General features: G+C 49.0%; 1 protein-coding gene and 1 non-coding gene across 3 annotated transcripts in view; one reads left to right on the forward strand and one right to left on the reverse strand.

Moving 5' to 3' along the window:
* Positions 1–5,001, forward strand: part of SCARB1 (scavenger receptor class B member 1) — a 93,287-nt gene extending 88,286 nt beyond the window's left edge. Inside the window, exon 12 of one of the 2 annotated variants that reach the window (XM_055550016.1) lies at positions 4,059–5,001. In XM_055550016.1, coding sequence (XP_055405991.1) covers positions 4,059–4,178 — 120 coding nt within the window. In that variant the 3' untranslated portion in view covers positions 4,179–5,001. The remainder of the gene's footprint in view (positions 1–4,058) is intronic. The other variant, XM_055550015.1, reaches the window with a different exon arrangement.
* Positions 5,002–12,874: 7,873 nt separating this feature from the next.
* On the reverse strand, positions 12,875–12,947 carry TRNAG-UCC (transfer RNA glycine (anticodon UCC)). Its single transcript has one exon. It is a non-coding gene; the product is annotated as a tRNA-Gly (tRNA).
* Between the last annotated feature and the right edge of the window lie 4,546 nt (positions 12,948–17,493).

Genomic DNA, 17,493 nt, shown 5'->3' on the forward strand with positions numbered 1-17,493 from the left:
GGCACCCACTATATATCCAGAACTCAGTCTGAAGGTAGGATTGCCAGATTGAGCAAAAACAAACCAAAAAAACTCCCAAGAAATAACAGCAGCAAAGAGATGCTCAGTTAAATGTGAATTTTAGGAAAACAGTGAATGATTTTTTGCCTAAGTGTGTCTCATGCAATTGTCGGGACACGCTTATACTGAAAACCTGTTCGTTGGTTACCTGAAATTCACGTTTAATGAGCTGCCCTCCCCTGTATCTGACAACCTACTTGCAGGAGAAGTAGGCTGGTGCCTTGTGGGTTCACCTTCCTCTGGGCTGTGTTCCTTTAGGTCTGAGGTCTTAGGAGAGTGAAGTCCAGCCAGGGGAGGTGACAGGCAGAGCTCTGAGCCCTACTGTTGGGGTTTGGGCAGCAGTGAGTCAGTCGCACAATGGTTGTGCCTCTGATCATAGCTGTTATTTTGGTTTCTGAAAAATGTGCCGCCCTCGCCAGCTTCTGGGGCTGTGCCTGCTCGGGTTTAAATAGCTTTCTTGAGAGCTAAGCCTGAGGACGAGTCGACAGCCCTTCTCTTTGGGGCCAGTTGGCTGCTCCAGTTTGCTTCGACTGCCAGGGTTGGAGGAGGAGAGAAAACGGAACACGCCAAGTGCTGGCGTGGGTGTGTTTGCTGGCAGGCGCTGCCAGTCCCTGCGAGGAGCAGAAGGGAGGGACAGCTGTGTCCCCAGCCAGACTCTGGGGGGCTCCTCCTGCCGATCTGGGGATAAGAGAGCCCGACCACGTCAGGGCTGAGTGTTAAGGGGGTGTCCTCCTGAGCGTGGGAGCAGGACATCTTAGCCAGAGATGGGTACCCCGCTTTCCTTCCTCTCTCCCAGAATTCCTCTGGGACGCCTTCTTAGGTAGTTTGGCCCCTTGGATACCCCTCCCCCTTCCAGGCAAAATTCCCTTCTGCAGAAACTTGTTTGGTGTTCTGGGGGTGTAAGGGTGAGGTCTTCCTAGAAGGGGGTTATTGGCTTTTAGCACAGATAGAGCTGGTGATTGTGAGGTCTCAGCCCTGTGGCTGTGCCTCCCTGGACGCAGCCAGGATATCCTGCTCACCGCTCCCTGCCCCCTCCAAAAAAAATCCACACCAAACATTGGAGTCTCCTCTTGACTTTACCAACAGAATTCAAGCTTCAAGTTATCAGAGAAGGCTTTTTTTTTTTTTAATCTTTTGCCCATACCACACAGCATGTGGGATCTTAGTTCCCTGACCAGGAATCAAACCTGCGCCCCCTACATTGGCAGCGTGGTCTTATGGACCACCAGGGAAGTCCCAGAGAAATTTTTGATTAGAGTTTCTATTGCCTTGCCTTCTGGAAGGCTAAGCCCAGATGAGACCCCTATCCCCAGTCATGTGTGCTTGGGGAAGGCAGTGTCCTGTTCGTGCTGTTTTAGGGGGCCAGGCAGGCACCTGAGAAGTTGCCAGTGGTCCAGAAGACCTAGAATCTCTTCAGGGAAGCCTCTAACCTGTTTGGAACACCTGGGGGAGATCCCACACCTTGCCTTGCACTTGGGCATGGGGTGGCCTTAACTGCTAGCCCAGAAAGATGTCTTTATGTGAGTAAGAAAAAGACAGCCCCTCTGTGCAGACATGGCTTGCTTTACTGAAGGTTTAGAACACAGAATACAACCCATGTATAGCCCCCTTGGCTGAGTGCCTTTGTGCAGTGATCAACCTGGACGACTGTACTAGGCAGCCCTGCAGGGCATGTTCCTGGATCTTTCTTACCTTCTCATGAGTCTCATTATTTCCAAGTCCTCATTCCTCAGTTAAAGGACAGTGTTAGGGAACAGGAGGAGGAGGAGGAATCTGTCTCAGGTTCTGGTTCCTTGAGGGTTTGTTACATGTGTCTTTCTTGAAAAAGCAGTTTCCCCTTTTCACTTTTTTAAAAAAAATTAATTGGAGGCTAATTACTTTACAATGTTGTGGTGGGTTTTGCCATACATTCACATGAATCAACCATAGGTGTACATGTGTTCCCCATCCTGACCCTCCCTCCCACCTCCCTCCCCATCCCATCTCTCAGGGTCATCCCAGTGCACCAGCCCCGAGCACCCTGCCTCATGCATTGAACCTGGACTGGCGATCTGTTTCACATATGATAATATACATGTTTCAATGCTATTCTCTCAAATCATCCCACCCTCGCCTTCTCCCACAGAGTCCAACAGTCTGTTCTTTACATCTGTGTCTCTTTTGCTGTCTTGCATATAGGGTCATCGTTACCATCTTTCTAAATTCCATATATATGGGTTAATATACTGTATTAGTGCTTTTCTTTCTGACTTACTTCACTCTGTATAATAGGCTCCAGTTTTATCCACCTCATTAGAACTGATCACTTTTGAGCAAGGCTGTCTCCAGTCTTACTTCTTTGGATCCACATTGCTGAGAATCTGCCCCCCACCCACCACCCCGACTGTCGCATGCTGCCTGTATGTGGGAGTGTGGGTCAGCAGGGGGCACTGGTTTTGTTCTGACACTGCACCCCCACCACCTCGCCTCCTTGCTCCTGGCTGGAATGTGGCTCAGTCTGGGGAGCCTGAGGTCAGTCCCACAGGAGAGGAGCCGGGAGTTTCACCTTCCCCTTGGTCCTGCCCAGAGCGGAGTTTGATTTTTCCCCACCCCGCAGTGAAGCAGACCTCTGGGCTTTGTGAGCAAGGTCCAAGCGGGCAGGGGTTTTGGGGGTTTTCCAGCCACAGCTGCTGGGCAAGAAGGCATCTCTCTCCATTCTTCAAGGGGAATGAAGATAGAAGGCTTAGGGGGATGAAAAGTTACCCCAGTTTTTATTATCACAGCTTACCTTTAATTTTTTTTTGTTGGAGTATGATTGCTTTACTGTGTTGTGCCAGTATCTGCTATACAACCAAGTGACTCATCTATATGCGTGCATATATCCCCTCCCTCCTGAGCCTCCCTCCCACACCCCCATCTCACCTGTCTAGGTCAGCACAGAGCCCCGAACTGAGCTCTCTGTGTTATGCAGCAGCTTCCCACTGGCTATCTGTTTTACATATGGCAGTGCCCACGTCGGTCCTGATCTCCCAGCTCGGCCCGCCCTCCCCTTCCCCTGGGTCCGCATGTCTGCTCCCTGCATCTGCTTCTCTATTCTTGCCCTGCAAATACGTTCGTCTGTTCCATTTTTTTTCTAGATTCTACATACATGCGTTCATATACAATATTTGTTTTTCTCTCTCTGACTTACTTCACTCTGTATAACCAGCTCTAGGTCCATCCATGTCTCTTTAATTTCATGAAATTTCCTTAAATTGTGAAATTAAAAAAAAAAAAGTAAAGCTAGATGAACGACACTGAGTTCCCTCTCACCCAAACTCAGCAGCATTAATTGTTCACATCTTGTCCTAGTTCTCCATTTCACTGTGTGCCCTTTGCCCCCACCCCACCAGGCCCCACAGCCCCTCCCCCTATCCCAAGACAGTCATTTCTAGGAATTTGGTTTGTGCCTGTTATCCCCTTCTAAATCTGTATCCATGAACAACAGATCAGTTTTTGAAACATCATCTCTGGAGGACATGCTATGTGAATCACTCTGCAGCTGGCTTTCCCTTTCTTGATTTTCTGTCTGTGACAGCTGTGTAGGTTGACTACCACTTTGCGACTCTATGTTTTCGATGCATTATGATATCAGTGGACGTTTAGGCGGTTTCCAATTTTCCTGTGTCGACAGTATGGCTTATATAAGCCCTGAATACCTTGCTCTGCCCTTCTCTCTGTATTAGGCGAGTCCCTTTGGACCTCAGTTTCCCCATCTCTAAAATGGGGTGAGAGCAGGGCGGGATGGTGTTTCATGAGATGGGGAGACCCTTGCAGTTGCTGCCCAGGAGTCTGTAGGTCACTCCAGTCTTTTCTCATCTCAGGCTTGATTGGTGGGGGCTGCTGATGGGGACTCCCAGGGGGATTTCCATTCTGGTGGAGGATGTGAAGGGGCGGGCTGGGTTGTGGGCGGGGCTTGGCATGGGCGGGGCTTGGTGGCCGGCCTTAGTGATGCAGCGTGCCCTGCCTTTTCTCCACAGGGTTCCAAAGATGCCATCAGCCAGCCCTGTCTGGCCACTCAGCCAGACCAGCTTCCCAGCCCCTACACCCCGCTTCTTCAGGACTCGCTCAGTGGACAGCCCACCAGTCCCAAAGTCTGAGCCCCCCACCTCCTGCACATTGCACGCATGCACACACACACACACACACACACGCATGCCCCTGGCACGTGTCCACACGTGTGCACAGGTGTGTGCAGATACTCAGGGATGGAGCCGCTGCTGAGAGACTTGGGGGAAAGACTGGTCAACAAGGACTATTCTGGAAACTTCTCTCCAAGTAATCCACAGGCCTGACCGTAGGTGCTATGGGCACGGGGTCCCCTAGCCCAGGCTCTTAGTGACTCACGTCACCTCTCCCCAGCGGCCCGCTCCATCTGTGAAACACTGCAGCCCCTTCCTGGTGGCTCGTCCAGGCAGGACAGGGCATTTGCCCTGAGAGGCCGCCACTGTCCCCAAATCCAGCCTAGGAGTGCTGACTTCTTGTGCCCGAAACTGGTGGGCAAGGTTTTGTGGTTCAGCACCCAGCCCGGACCAAAGCTGTAGCCACTGGACAGCCATCTGGGCCTCAGAAACGGAGATGCATCCTAAACCCCCTGCAGGATCATGGGTTTGGGTGTGCGGGTCCCTTCCCTCCAGCCTAAACTGACATCATCCTGTATACTGAGCTGGTCACTTCCTGGCTGGGGTGGCAGGAGGCTGTGCCCTGAGCTGCCCCCCACCAAGGTCTGCAGCTACCAGGTGCCAGGGCAGAGGTAGAGAGGCTCCGTCCAGGACATCAGCCTGGGTGTCTGGTCAGGAGACCTGTCCGTCTGGGACTCCTGGTCTCTGGGACAAGCCTCTGTCTCTTTTCTACTGGAAGAAAAACTGAATATCATCTTTTAAAAATAATTCACAATTGAAGTAATAAACCTTTTTAAAAAGTGATTGCCTGAGTCTGTAACAGCCGGTTTATGGGAGGCTGGGTTGGGGAGGGGGTGCGGTTCCTTTGGAAGTTCTAGGCTCTTCTCGTGTGCTAAGTCACTTCAGTTGTGTCTGACTCTGTGCGATCCTATGGACTGTGGCCTGCCAGGCTCCTCTGGCCCATGGGGCTTCCCAGGCAAGAATACTGGAGCGGCTTGCCATCTCCTCCTCCAGGAGGTCTTCCCGACCCAGGGATCGAACCTGCGTGTCTTGCATCCCCTGCTTTGGCAGGCGGGTTCTTTACCACTAGTGCCGTCTGGGAAGCCCCGGGCTCTTTTGTAGCCAGTATCTCATTTCTGGTTACTGCCATGAGTGTCTCTCAGACTGGGCTGCAGGCCTGCCTTTCCACTGTTTTAAGAATTCCAACTTGTGTATATTTAACATTTTATATAAATTCTGCATGAATTCAGTTCCCCTTAAGAAAGAATAGCATCCATGTGAACCATTATCCCCACCCCGCCTTTTGACCCACCTTTTGATTTTTGAGTAGAATTCCCTCATAGGTATGTACCACAGGTTTCCAAACATTGGTGAGTTGAAGGACATTTCACATATGTCCTGTTTTTGGTGATTATGCATAGAAAGCTGCTACAAACATGCAAATACAGGTTTTTGTGTGAACATATATTTTTTCTTTTCCTTCTTCTTTTTTTTTTTTTGCTCTTATGATCTTAGTTCCCCAACCAGGGATTGAACCGGGGCCCACGGCTGGGGAAGCACAGAGTCCTAACTACTGGACCACCTGGGAATTCCCGATTTTCATTTCTCTTAAGGAAAATACATTGGCGTGAGAGTGCTAGGTCACATGGTAACACATAAGTTTGTGTTTAACCTTTTTCACAGTAGCTGCGCCGCTCTACATTCCCACCATCTAGGTATACCTTGGTACTTCCAGGTTTTTTAAAAATCATTATCATTTGTAGTGGTATCACATTTTTTTGTGATTTTTATTTGCATGGAAGTACATTTGCTAATGAGATGGTGGTTTCCTCTTCAGTCTCAGCTAATTTATGTATCCATGAATGACTGCGACTGCCAGAATGGGACCAATTTTGTCATCAATCCTATTCTTGTTTTGCATAAGTGCAGAGAAGCCTTGTTTACATGAATAAATAGCTGGAAGTAGAAGGAATATTCTGATAGCAGAGTCACTCGATTCTTTTATTTACATTTTTTTATTTTTAAAAGATGAGGGTATTTTTATTTTAGATTGGAGCACAGTTGATTAGCAATGCTGTGTTAGTTTCAGGTGTACAGCACAGTGATTCAGTTACACACACATACATGCATTTTTTTTTCCCAAATTATTTTTCCATGTAGATCATTAAGAGTATTGAGCAGAGTTCCTCATGCTATACAGGAGGTCTCTTCACTCAATTTTTAGATTGCTGAGTAATGGGCAAAAATAGGGTGGTGATCTATCATCAAAAAAGTATTTTTGCTGATCTATCAACTGACCCCTCCATCTGACCTTTCTTCACATTCATAGAAGGCTACAAAGTGGAAACCACCGACTTGCAAAAGGGTTACACAGTCTTTCAGATCAGTTCTCGAAACCAGTATTTGAGAGTGTCCCTATGGTGGGGGCTGAAGGGCCGGGAAGGGCTGCACCTGCCTGCTTCAGAGTGAGGGGCTTGTGAAGGGAACCAGGGAAGAGAGCTTGCTGCCTGCTTCTGGGGAGGCTCACAGGTGACGAGTGTTCCTCAGCTTGAGTTTGAGGACCACTGAGAAGACTGCTGACTTCCCCGTGTCCAAGCCTCATCACAGACACTTGCAACTTTTGCATTCAGCCCTGCGTGCTCATGAAGGAAAAAACAGACAGTCTCCACAAACCATTCTGCCGTGTGTGTGTGTGTGTGTGTGTGTGTGTGTGTGTCCCCAAGTGATCACAGGATAGAAGAGGTGAATTAAGCCTCCAGGCATATCATTATGTGAACATCTTGCTTCCGAATATCTTGGTAAAGTTCAAGCTAATTTGTTTTTTTGGTACAAGCTTGGTCCTTAAACCCAGCCACTGACTTCACCGAGGGTTAAGAGAGGAATTGCCCTCTGGCCTCACAGAGGAAGGATGGGCTTCGAGGCCACCTTAAGAGACACGGCTTCAGGCTTTAACACGGCCAGGGCCTCAGGCGTTCTTGGAGTACCTTTGACTCAGGCTTTATTCTTACCCTCTCACTTTACACTGCAACCCCGCCTACGATGTGACTTGGCTAACAATATTTTTCTTCAATTTGATCCACTTTTTTGACAAATTTTCTTTAAAAAAATTTGTTCTTTTAAAAACAGTTTTATCTGAACTTGTGGGTCCAGGGGCAAGTTAAATTTTTCTTGCTGCTGTTGTTGATAGTAGCTTAGTCGTGTCCAACCCTTTGCGACCCCATGGACCTTAGCCCGCCAGGCTCCTCATCTGTGGAATTCTCCAGGCAAGAGTACTGGAGTTGGGTTGCCATTCCCTTCTCCAGGGGAGCTTCTGACCCAGGGATCGAACCCGGGTCCCCTGCATTGCAGGCCGACTCTTCACTTTCTGAGCCACCAACAAAGACGTAACTGTGTGGAATCTAAAAAAATAAAGCAAAGTAGTGAATATAACAAAAAAGAAACAGACTCTTAGATGTGGAGAACAAGCCAGTGGTTACCAGTGGGGAAAGGGAAGGGGGAGAGGGGCATGATAGGGTTAGGGAACTAGGAGGTACAAACTATTATGTGTAAAAAAAAAACTAGCTGCAACGATATACTGTATATATAGCCAATATTTGATAACTATAAATGGAATATAACCTTTAAAAGTTGTGAACCACTGTGTTGTACACCTAAAGCTTACATAATATTGTACATCAATGGTACCACAATCAAAAAGGAAAAAAATATTTAAAAATACTTAATTATTAAAGCTTAAAGGTGTTCATCCGGGTACCACCAGACCTGCCTAATTCAGGAACTCTATACTGTGCCTTATTGTGTCCTCCACTTCCTCCTCTTACCACTCACTCTGCCTGAGGAGTAAGTGTCTGGCTCAGTCCTGGCCATCATCAAAGACTCAATTCCAGCCATGTCCCCTCTTCCAGGAAGCCTCCCTGATCTCTTCTGCTCACTCAGCTCCCCCCTTAACCCCCTGCGTGGGATTCCTGAGTTGCTGTGTCTGTACCTTAGAAGATACTAGAATGTTCTAGAATACTGGAAGTCCCAACCCCAGTTACTGGAGTCCCTAAACCCCGAGAGCCTGTAATGTAAGTCCTGCCACCTCACCAGAAACTAGTTTTAACCAAGATGGTTACTCACATTCCCATGTATTCCTTTGCTCATTCAGATGGTCACTCTTTCAACCAATATTTATGGAGTGTTTGCTACACACTGAGAATGAAGCTATTAGGGTGGTTTTCCTAGTATTTAAAAGAAGAAGAAGAAGAAGAATACCTGCTTGGCAAAGTCAGTGCAGAGCTCAAAAAAATGGGTGGACCCGATTTGTGGGTTCAGGGCTGGGGACCCTGCGTTCAACCCTCCAGTTCCAGGGCCCCTGGGGTCTCTCACCTGGAGGAGGCTCTGGCAGCCTGGTCCATCTGGGTCCCACGCTTGTCCTGTGTGGTCCGTTCCTCAAGCAAGGCCCTGAGAGGCCCTCCTGAAATGTAAACTATCACCACACTCGTCTTTTGTTTAAATCCTTACTCGGTTTTTCCCCATTTGGAGGGTCAATCCCCTTCTCGCCGGCTGATAGGAAAATCCTTCCCCTTTTCAGGCTGCGATGCTGGGCTTTTGGGCAATTACAGGTTTGGCCACTGGAGGGCGAGCTGCGCACACAGGTTGTTAGGAGGTCTGGGTTCTCGTTCTCAGAGGTCCTCATTCTCAGAGGTGCTGAGATCACCTCTTAAATTCCTTACATTGAAAGGGGAGAAATGCAGGGGTCACAGTCTGGCTTAAGGAACTTGCAACCTCCAGAAATTTCATTTTATGCCTCAGTTTCAGTTGCTCAGTCGTGTCCGACTCTGGGACTCCATGGTCTGCAGCATGCCAGGCATCCCTGTCCATCACCAGCTCCTGGAGCTTGCTCAAACTCATGTCCATGGAGTCGGTGATGCCATCCAACCATCTCATCCTCTGTCATCCCCTTCTCCTCCTGCCTTCAATCTTTTCCAGCATCAGGGTCTTTTCCAGTGAGTCAGTTCTTTGCATCAGGTGGTCAAAGTATTGGAGTTTCAGCTTCAGCATCAGTCCTTCCAATGAATATTCAGGGTTGATTTCCTTTAGGATTGACTGGTTGGATCTCCTTGTAGTCCAAGGGACTCTCAAGAGTCTTCTCCAACACCACAGTTCAAAAGCATCAATTCTTCTTCACTGAGCCTTCTTTATGGTCCAACTCTCACATCCATACAAGACAACTGGAAAAACCATATTTTCTGGGAAGCGATTCCTTAAAATTCTTCAGATTTTCAAAGGGGTCTTGACCTCCAAGGTTCCTCTGAGCAAGAGTGAGACTCCTAAAATAAAACTAGGTTCATGGGATATTCATGCTTCCTTAACATGAAGAGGAAAGGGCTCTGATCTTGGAGGCAGGTCACCTGCACATGAGTCCAGTTGTACCCGTTGCTGGGCAGCCTTGGAGAACTGTAACCTCTCTGAACCTTGAGTTTCCTGCCCTTGGGAGTGAAGATTGTTGCTCTATGAATTCCTGAGAAGCTTTATGAAGGTGGAATAGAAATGAATGTGTGAACATACAGGGTCCAGGACTATTGTGAAAGATCTCAGCTACTGAGCCTCCAGCAAGCATTTATTAGATACCTACTGTGTGCAGAGCACTGGGTGGGCACTGAGAAGGAGTCTCTCTCAAAGCGCTGTGTAGATGCATACATTCATTCAGCTAATATTTTCTGGGTGCCAACTGTGTGTCAGATGCTTGAGTACACACATTGGGAGTTGTCTTGCTTGGAGATGCTGACACAGAGACTCCTGGCCAAGGGGTGTCCCAGGACGGCAAACTGGGCTCCAGCAACCAGAAAGGGTAGTTTTTCAAGGAAGACCAGCAGGCACTGGGCTTTGGGGGGAAAGTACCCAGAAGCTAGGGGGAACACAGAAACAGTCAAAAGGGATCTGTTTGGATCTGTGAGAGTACCAGTGCTATCTGCCTCAGAAACACAGCGGTTGGGGGCTTCCCTAGTGGTAAATAGATAAGAATCCACTTGCCAATGCAGGGGACACAGGTGTGACACCTGGTCGGGAAGATTCCACCTGCTGTGTGGCAACTAAGCACACGCACCACAACTACTGAGTCCCTGCACCCTAGAGCCTGTGCTCTGCAAAGAGAAGCCCTGCTCGCCTGCAACCAGAGAAAGCCAGCAAGGAAGACCCAGGCCAATCACAAACTTTATATGTGTGTGTGTGTGTGTGTGTGTGTGTATGGTGGTGGACAAAGCAGGAGAGGTCCCTGCCCTGTGGGTTTATATTCTAGTGGGGGCGATAGTGAACAAGCAAGTGAGTAAGATAACACCAGAAGTGACAGGTGCCAGGAAAGAAGTAGAACAGGTGACATGACGAGAGGAAGTGTTTGTTGTGTGTGTGTGTGGGGGGGGGGGCAGGAGTGCTACTTAGATGAGAAGGGTAATACTTAGATGTGCTCTGAGAAGGGCGATTTATGCTGTTTCCCAAAGGATTTGAAGGAAAAGAGCCCTTTAAGAACCGAGAAGGTCTGCACGTGCAAAGGTCCTGAGGTAGCCCCATGCAGACAGGAAATGAGTGGGGAGTGGCTGGAGTGTACCCAACACAGAGGCAGAGGAGGTTAGAACTAACTGGGCAGGGGCTAAATCTGGCAGGGCCCTGGAGTTTGGATTTTAAGTATAGTGGGAGTCATTGGAGCGTTTTAAGCTGGGCAGCAAGGTGATCGCTGATTGGCTGTGTGGGGAATTACGGTGGGGGCACAGGCGGGTGAAGAGACAGGTGGCAGGAGGCATGCTACAGTTTATAAAACCTCCCTTCCCCCCCTGCCCTTGCCATGGAACACTCAGAGCGCTCGTGGAGTGGCCGGGGCAGGGGAATCAGGCCGATTTACCAGTGGGGAAACTGAAACACATTCCTTACTTCGTCTTTTTTGCTTCCTGGGTGATCCCTTGAGGGGAGGCCGTCTGCCTTTGGCTCTTCACTCTCAAGGTCTTGCCCTTTGCAGTTTGATCTTTTTTTGTGCATGTAAGCATTTGATCACGCTCTGCCTCCCTCCTTAGACTCTAAGCTCCTGAGGGCATGTACTTGGTCTGTAGGGGGTACCAGCTGTATCCCTGGAGGCTGGCACAGTGCCTGGCAGGAAAGTGGGTGCGCAAAGGCTTTGTGGAATAAATGAACGAATGATGGGGGAGTGGTGAACGTAAGAGATGTGATTGAGGGAGGGCAGAGTGCAGAGCCCGCGCACGCCCAGCTGCCTTGCTCTGCATCTCTCCCTTCTCTCTCCCATCCCCGCCTTGTGTTGAAGCCCCAGAGCCCGCCCAGGGCCCCGCCAGATGCTGGAAGTGCAGACGTTGGCCACCAGGGGGCGCCGTGGGCCCGCCCTCTGAAGGGCAGCTCCTGGTTATGTGTTCAAAGACCTGGGCTCAACTTGGGCCTTTCTGGCAGTGAGAGGGGCCTGAGCCACGTCTGTTTTTGTTTTTGCTTTTTTTCATTCAAGAGTGGAAAAAAAAAAAAAAAAAAAAAGGAAGAAAGATCGACAGATCAGCGCTGCATAACCTGTTCTCCTTGTGTTTCTCCATTGTATATATTAAGTTTCTACACATAAAAAATGCTCTGCAGTATTCTCCTGTGAAGTTACAGGGTCTGTAAAGTTATTAATTAGCAATGTCCACAGAGGGCCGGAGTGGCTGACGGGTAATAACTATGATTCTTTCAATCTGGGTGGCCCGGGTTCCAGGACAGTGCCTTCAACCTGGTCTGGAGAGTGGCTCCTGGTGGCTCCAGGCCTCATGGCTGACCACCCCCCCCACCCCGCCCCCAGAGATGGGCCTGAGCCTGACCCAAATCGCAGATGCTGGGGACTCCAGGCCCAGAGCCGGGCTCTGGTGGACTGGTTTCCTCTCCTGAAACAGGTTGCTGCTAACATGAACCGAATGCTTCCTATGTGCCATGCAGTGCTTTAAACTCTTTGTACGAGGGCGTCTCATTTCCCTCATAACCCAGGTGAACGTTCTTATCATCACCATCTTTTTACAGATGAGACAGGTGCAGAGAGGGCAAGTAAACACCCAAGGTCTTATGGCTGCTAAGTGTCCGAGTCCAGATTTTAGGCTCAGCAGCTGGGTCCAGGGCATGCGTGCTCATCTGTCACCCAGCGCATCTCCTCGTGGTCCAGTTAACCAGGACTCATGACTGTTGTTTGTCAGAGACTCCTACTCTCTCTTTTTTAATTAAAAAAAATATATATACATATATATTTTTGGTGGTACCATGTGGCATGCAGGATCTTAGTTCTCTGAGCAGGGATCAAACCTGGGAACCCTGCATTGGAAGATCAGACTCTTAATCACTGGACCACCAGGAAAATACTGCCCCTCACGCCCCACCTTTAAAAGTATGAAAGTAAATTGAAAGTGTCAGTTGCTCAGTTGGGTCCCACTCTTTGCGACCCCAGGGACTGTAGCCCACCGGGCTCCTCTGTCCATGGAATCCTCCAGGCAAGAATACTGAAGTGGGTAGCCATTCCCTTCTCCAGAGGATCTTCCTGACCCACTGATTGACTCCAGGTGTCCAACATTGTGGGCAGATTCTTTACCGTCTGAGCCACCAGGGAAGCCCCTTTTAAAGGTATATGCATCTTTATTTTTATTTTATTTATTTTTTCGGTTGCACTGTGTGACATGTGGAACTTCCCTGAGCAGGGATTGAACCTGGGTCCCCTACATTGGAAGTGTGTAGTCTTAACCATTGGACCATCAGGGAAGTCCAGAGACTCCTGCTGTCTTGTATCCTTTCTGGAAATCATGCTGGGGAAACCAGCTTTGAGGAACGTCATTTTCAAGCAAATATACAGACGGGTCCTGATTCTGGAGCATCTGAGATTGAAAATTTTGCTTACTCCCAACTCAATCCCAGTTCCATCCAGAAAGAGGTCCCGCACACCAGCACGTGCCCTGCGATGCCAGAAAAGCCCTTAGCAGGGGAACATCTAGGCTCGTTCCAGAGAGGTCGAGAACGGGAGGGAAGGAGAAGAGTAAGAATAAACATTGCTAAAAATAGTGCTTGGCTCTCTCACACCCACAACAAGACTGCAAAGGGAGGGCAGAGGAGACTGGAGGAAGCCGCCCAGGACTTTTGCCAGAGGGAGGGCTAAGGGCCACTGCTTCGGTGGGGGCTGTTTCTCAGACTGTTCTCTCCCAGGGCTCGGGTGCCAGCTTCTGAGGGTTCCAGGCCTGGCACGCCTCCCCAGAGGGTGAAGGCCAAGTGGCCGTGTCTTGGAGTCTGTAGTCGTGAATGTTCCCAGATCTCACAGGCACTTTTGCCATGAGGCCTGAGCCGCAGCAAACTTGACAACATCCAGAGGGCCTCAGCTGAAGACGAAGGGGGTCCTTTGAGATGGAGATATTTGTTTTCAACTTTAAGTGACAGATGTTTGAGCAACATCAGTCACGATGCACATTTCTGCACACTGACTCTCATCCGCCCCCTCAACTTCCATGATGAAATGGGACTTCCATTCCTCCGGGGAAGACATCTCAGCAGATGGGCTGGAACAATGTGGTGTGGAAAGCATCCTTGTGGTGGCCCGGCCTATGGCAGGCTCTCAGAAGTGTGGAACGTGGTTCTGGTCTCTGGGATCTTCCATCTGTGCCCACAGCCCACCCCATCTGCTCTTCCCTGGGCTGCGGGAATTTCTTCCATTTTAGGGGACAGGAACTCCCAGAGGAGACACGAAGAGTCTCTGGTCACAGGGTGGTGACCCAGCCCCTGTGGTCTCTGGCTGTGGCAGCTGCAACTGTTTGGGGGAAGGACATGGTTTCTTCCATGATATCAGACCTAGAGATTAGGCAGCCAGTGGGGTTTGGAAGCCAGAGCTGTTTGCAAAGAGGCCCTGACATGCTGTATTCTGCAGGCAAGTCACTTTGACCCCTTGGTGCCCCTGCTCTCCTCTCTCCAAAAGACACTCCAATTCCTGTTGCATTGATTTCATAGGTCCTCATGATGATCACACGGAGGACTTTCCTTTCTTTCTTTGGCTGCGCTACATGCCATACAGGATCTTAGTGCCCTGATCAGAGATTGAACCCTTGCCCCCTGCAGTAGAAGCACATCTTAACCACTAGACCTCCAGGGAAGTCCTGAAAAGACTGTCAAACGGGTCACAAAGTACTCTTGGATCAAGCATTCAGAATGCAGTTTACCTAAGTATCTGTAAGGTCTAGTAGAGGTGAGCTGTGAAACCATACATCCCCAGCAGGTGTTGCTGTCGCACATGGCGAGGGCGTTCTCCCAGGTGAATCGCTGGATGGATATCTACTGTGTAAAACTAGCTTCTTAAAATGGTATGTGTAGATCAGTGGAAGTGTTAGTCATTCAGTCGTGTCTGACTCTTTGGGACCCTGTGGACTGTAGCCTGTCAGACTCTTCTGTCCATGGAATTCTCAAGGCAAGACTACTGGAGTGGATAGTTGTTCCCTTCTCCAGGGGATCTTCCCAACCTAGGGACCAAACCCAGGTCTCCTGTGTCGCAGGCAGATTCTTTACTGTCTGAGCCACCAGTTCAGTAAAGTTCAGTTCAGTTCAGTTGCTCAGTCATGTCTGACTCTTTGCGACCCCATGAATCGCAGCACACCAGGCCTCCCTGTCCATCACCAACTCCCGGAGTTCACTCAGACTCACGTCCATCGAGTCGGTGATGCCATCCAGCCATCTCATCCTCTGTCGTCCCCTTCTCCTCCTGCCCCCAATCCCTCCCAGCATCAGACTCTTTTCCAATGAGTCAGCTCTTCGCATGAGGTGGCCAAAGTACTGGAGTTTCAGCTTTAGCATCAGTCCTTCCAAAGAAATCCCAGGGCTGATCTCCTTCAGAATGGACTGGTTGGATCTCCTTGCAGTCCAAGGGACTCTCAAGAGTCTTCTCCAACACCACAGTTCAAAAGCATCAATTCTTCGGCGCTCAGCCTTCTTCACAGTCCAACTCTCACATCCATACATGACCACAGGAAAAACCATAGCCCTGACTAAAATGCCCACAGAACCAGGCAGCAATGTCAATATGCCCAGAAGGCCTGGTGTTTGGTCTCTAAGTGGTAGGGTAGCTAGTGGGAGAAGGTTTTATCTGCCCAAAACTTAACAAGAGAGCTAGTGGGTATATGCATTTCCAAAGTGACACCTTCTCAACACTTTTTAAAGGTACACAGATGACACCGTTATTGCTAAGACTTTGATGAAATTATGTTAAAGTGTGAAAGTGAGGCTGTTACACGTGTAGTTAAAGAGAGCGTCATTTTGTGTCTGGGGTTCTGGGTTATTTGACACCTTGCCTTGCAGACTCCAGTCCAGGCTGCCTCTCTGTCATCTGAGAACCTGGCTTTGTCTTCAGTCACGCTGATGACTGCCTGATCTGATGGGAATGCAGGCTCTTGTTGCCAGGTCTTTCAGTGTTGTTCTTGTTTTTTTTTTTTTAAGTTTCAAGAGAATTTTTTAAAAAGTGAAATCTCCTGATTTTTAATTATTGGCAACATATTCCAATCAAATAAAATACTGTGTGGGCCGAAGCAAACATGTCTTGAATAGGACTTGGTCTATTTGTTTTTGCCCAGTATTTGCCTTTGCTTGTTATTTGTGTAATTTAAGTATAAGTGGCTGTGGTGATATGCCCCTTTCTGGAGGTGTGTAGAGAGGTGTCTTGCGTGTACGTGATAAATCACTCAGTCGTGTCCAACTCTTTGCGACTCCATGGACTGTAGCCCACCAGGATCCTCTGTCCATGGGATTCTCCAGGCAAGAATACTGGAGTGGGCTGCCATTTCCTTCTCCAAGGGATTTTCCTGACCCAGGGATCAAACCTGGTCACCTGCATTGCAGGTGGATTCTTTACTGTGTGAACCGCCAGGGAAGCCCCTCAGAAAGATGTCTTTTATCAGCCTAATTCCCTGAATATGTTTTTTTTTTTAACTTTTATTTTTGGCCACACCAAGTAGCTTATACGATCTTAGTTCCCCAACCAGGGATTGAATCCAGGCCCATGGGAGTGAAAGCCTGGAATCCTTACCAGTAGGCCATCAGGGAACTCCCAGAATGTGTTTGTCTTAGGTACAAATTTATGGTTGAACAGGTCATACTTCAGGGTTTATAAGTGGTAATGGCTGAGATACTAGTTTCCAGAGTTAGACAGAACTGGGTGTAAATCCCAGATCTGCTATTTCTTAGCTTTGTGATCTCAGGCAAGTCACTTAACTTCTCTGAGCCTTGATAGCCTCATCTATAAAAATGGAGATAACAAAAATACGACTGTGGTAGCCATTAGTGGTCTGTACACCAGATCTTTTTAACTTTCACCTTCTGGGCATTTGGGTGGAAAATATTTCCAACCCCACGTGGTTGGTTGGGATCACTCTGGCCGATGAGATGAGGGCAGAGTATCGCTGTATCACTTCTTGGGCTGCAGCATTTAATTGCAGGGGTGAGAATCTCCCTTTTCTCTAAGAGAGGTCACTTAACCTCTCTGAGGTTGTATACTCTCTGGTGACAGGCAATGTCTGAGATTTTTCGGTGCTCCATCAGCTCAGGTCCTAGAATGACCAAAAGCAGGCCTGTGGATACCGTTGGTGGCAGGCAAACAGGGGCTGGGAGAAGATAGCATTGGTGGCAGGCAAACTCTCTGTTTGGAGGAGGTAGCAGGCAGGCTGTGGCGATCATGAACGTTTCAGGCCAGGCCACCGCAGCCTGCCCACGGTGACGTCAGTAACAGCCAGGCCTTGGGCAGAGGTCAGTGTTGACTTTCCCTGGGAAGCAGGAGACACAGAGCTGGTACAAGACACATCCGCCCCGGGTTGGGGAGGAAGGCACCGCACATCTTAGAACACCTGAAGGTGTAAAAGCTTTCTGTTCAAGCTCCGCCCCCTTCGACACCTAAACCAGGAAGTGGGTGAAAAGAGGATGCGGGGAGTTTCTGAAAGGATACTAATTTTTTTTTTTGAAATCACATTCCTAGTTCCCTGACCAGGGATTGAACCTGGGCCCCCTGTAATGGAAGGGCAGAGTCCCAACAACTGGACCACCAGGGAATTCCCATCAAGTGCCTTTTCATGTGCTTAGTGCTTGGTGCTTCCCTGTTGGCTCAGTGGTAAAAAATCTGCCTGCAATGCAGGAGACCTGGGTTCAATCCCTGTGTTAGGAAGATCCCTTAGAGAAGGGCATGGCAACCCACTCCAGTATTCTTGCCTAAAGAATCCCTATGGACAGAGGAGTCTTACGGGCTACAGTCCATGGGGTTGCACAGAGTTGGACACAACTGAGTGACTAA

The sequence above is a fragment of the Bubalus kerabau genome, chromosome 16 (genome assembly GCF_029407905.1).
Source record: "Bubalus kerabau isolate K-KA32 ecotype Philippines breed swamp buffalo chromosome 16, PCC_UOA_SB_1v2, whole genome shotgun sequence".
Classification (NCBI taxonomy): Eukaryota; Metazoa; Chordata; class Mammalia; order Artiodactyla; family Bovidae; genus Bubalus; species Bubalus kerabau.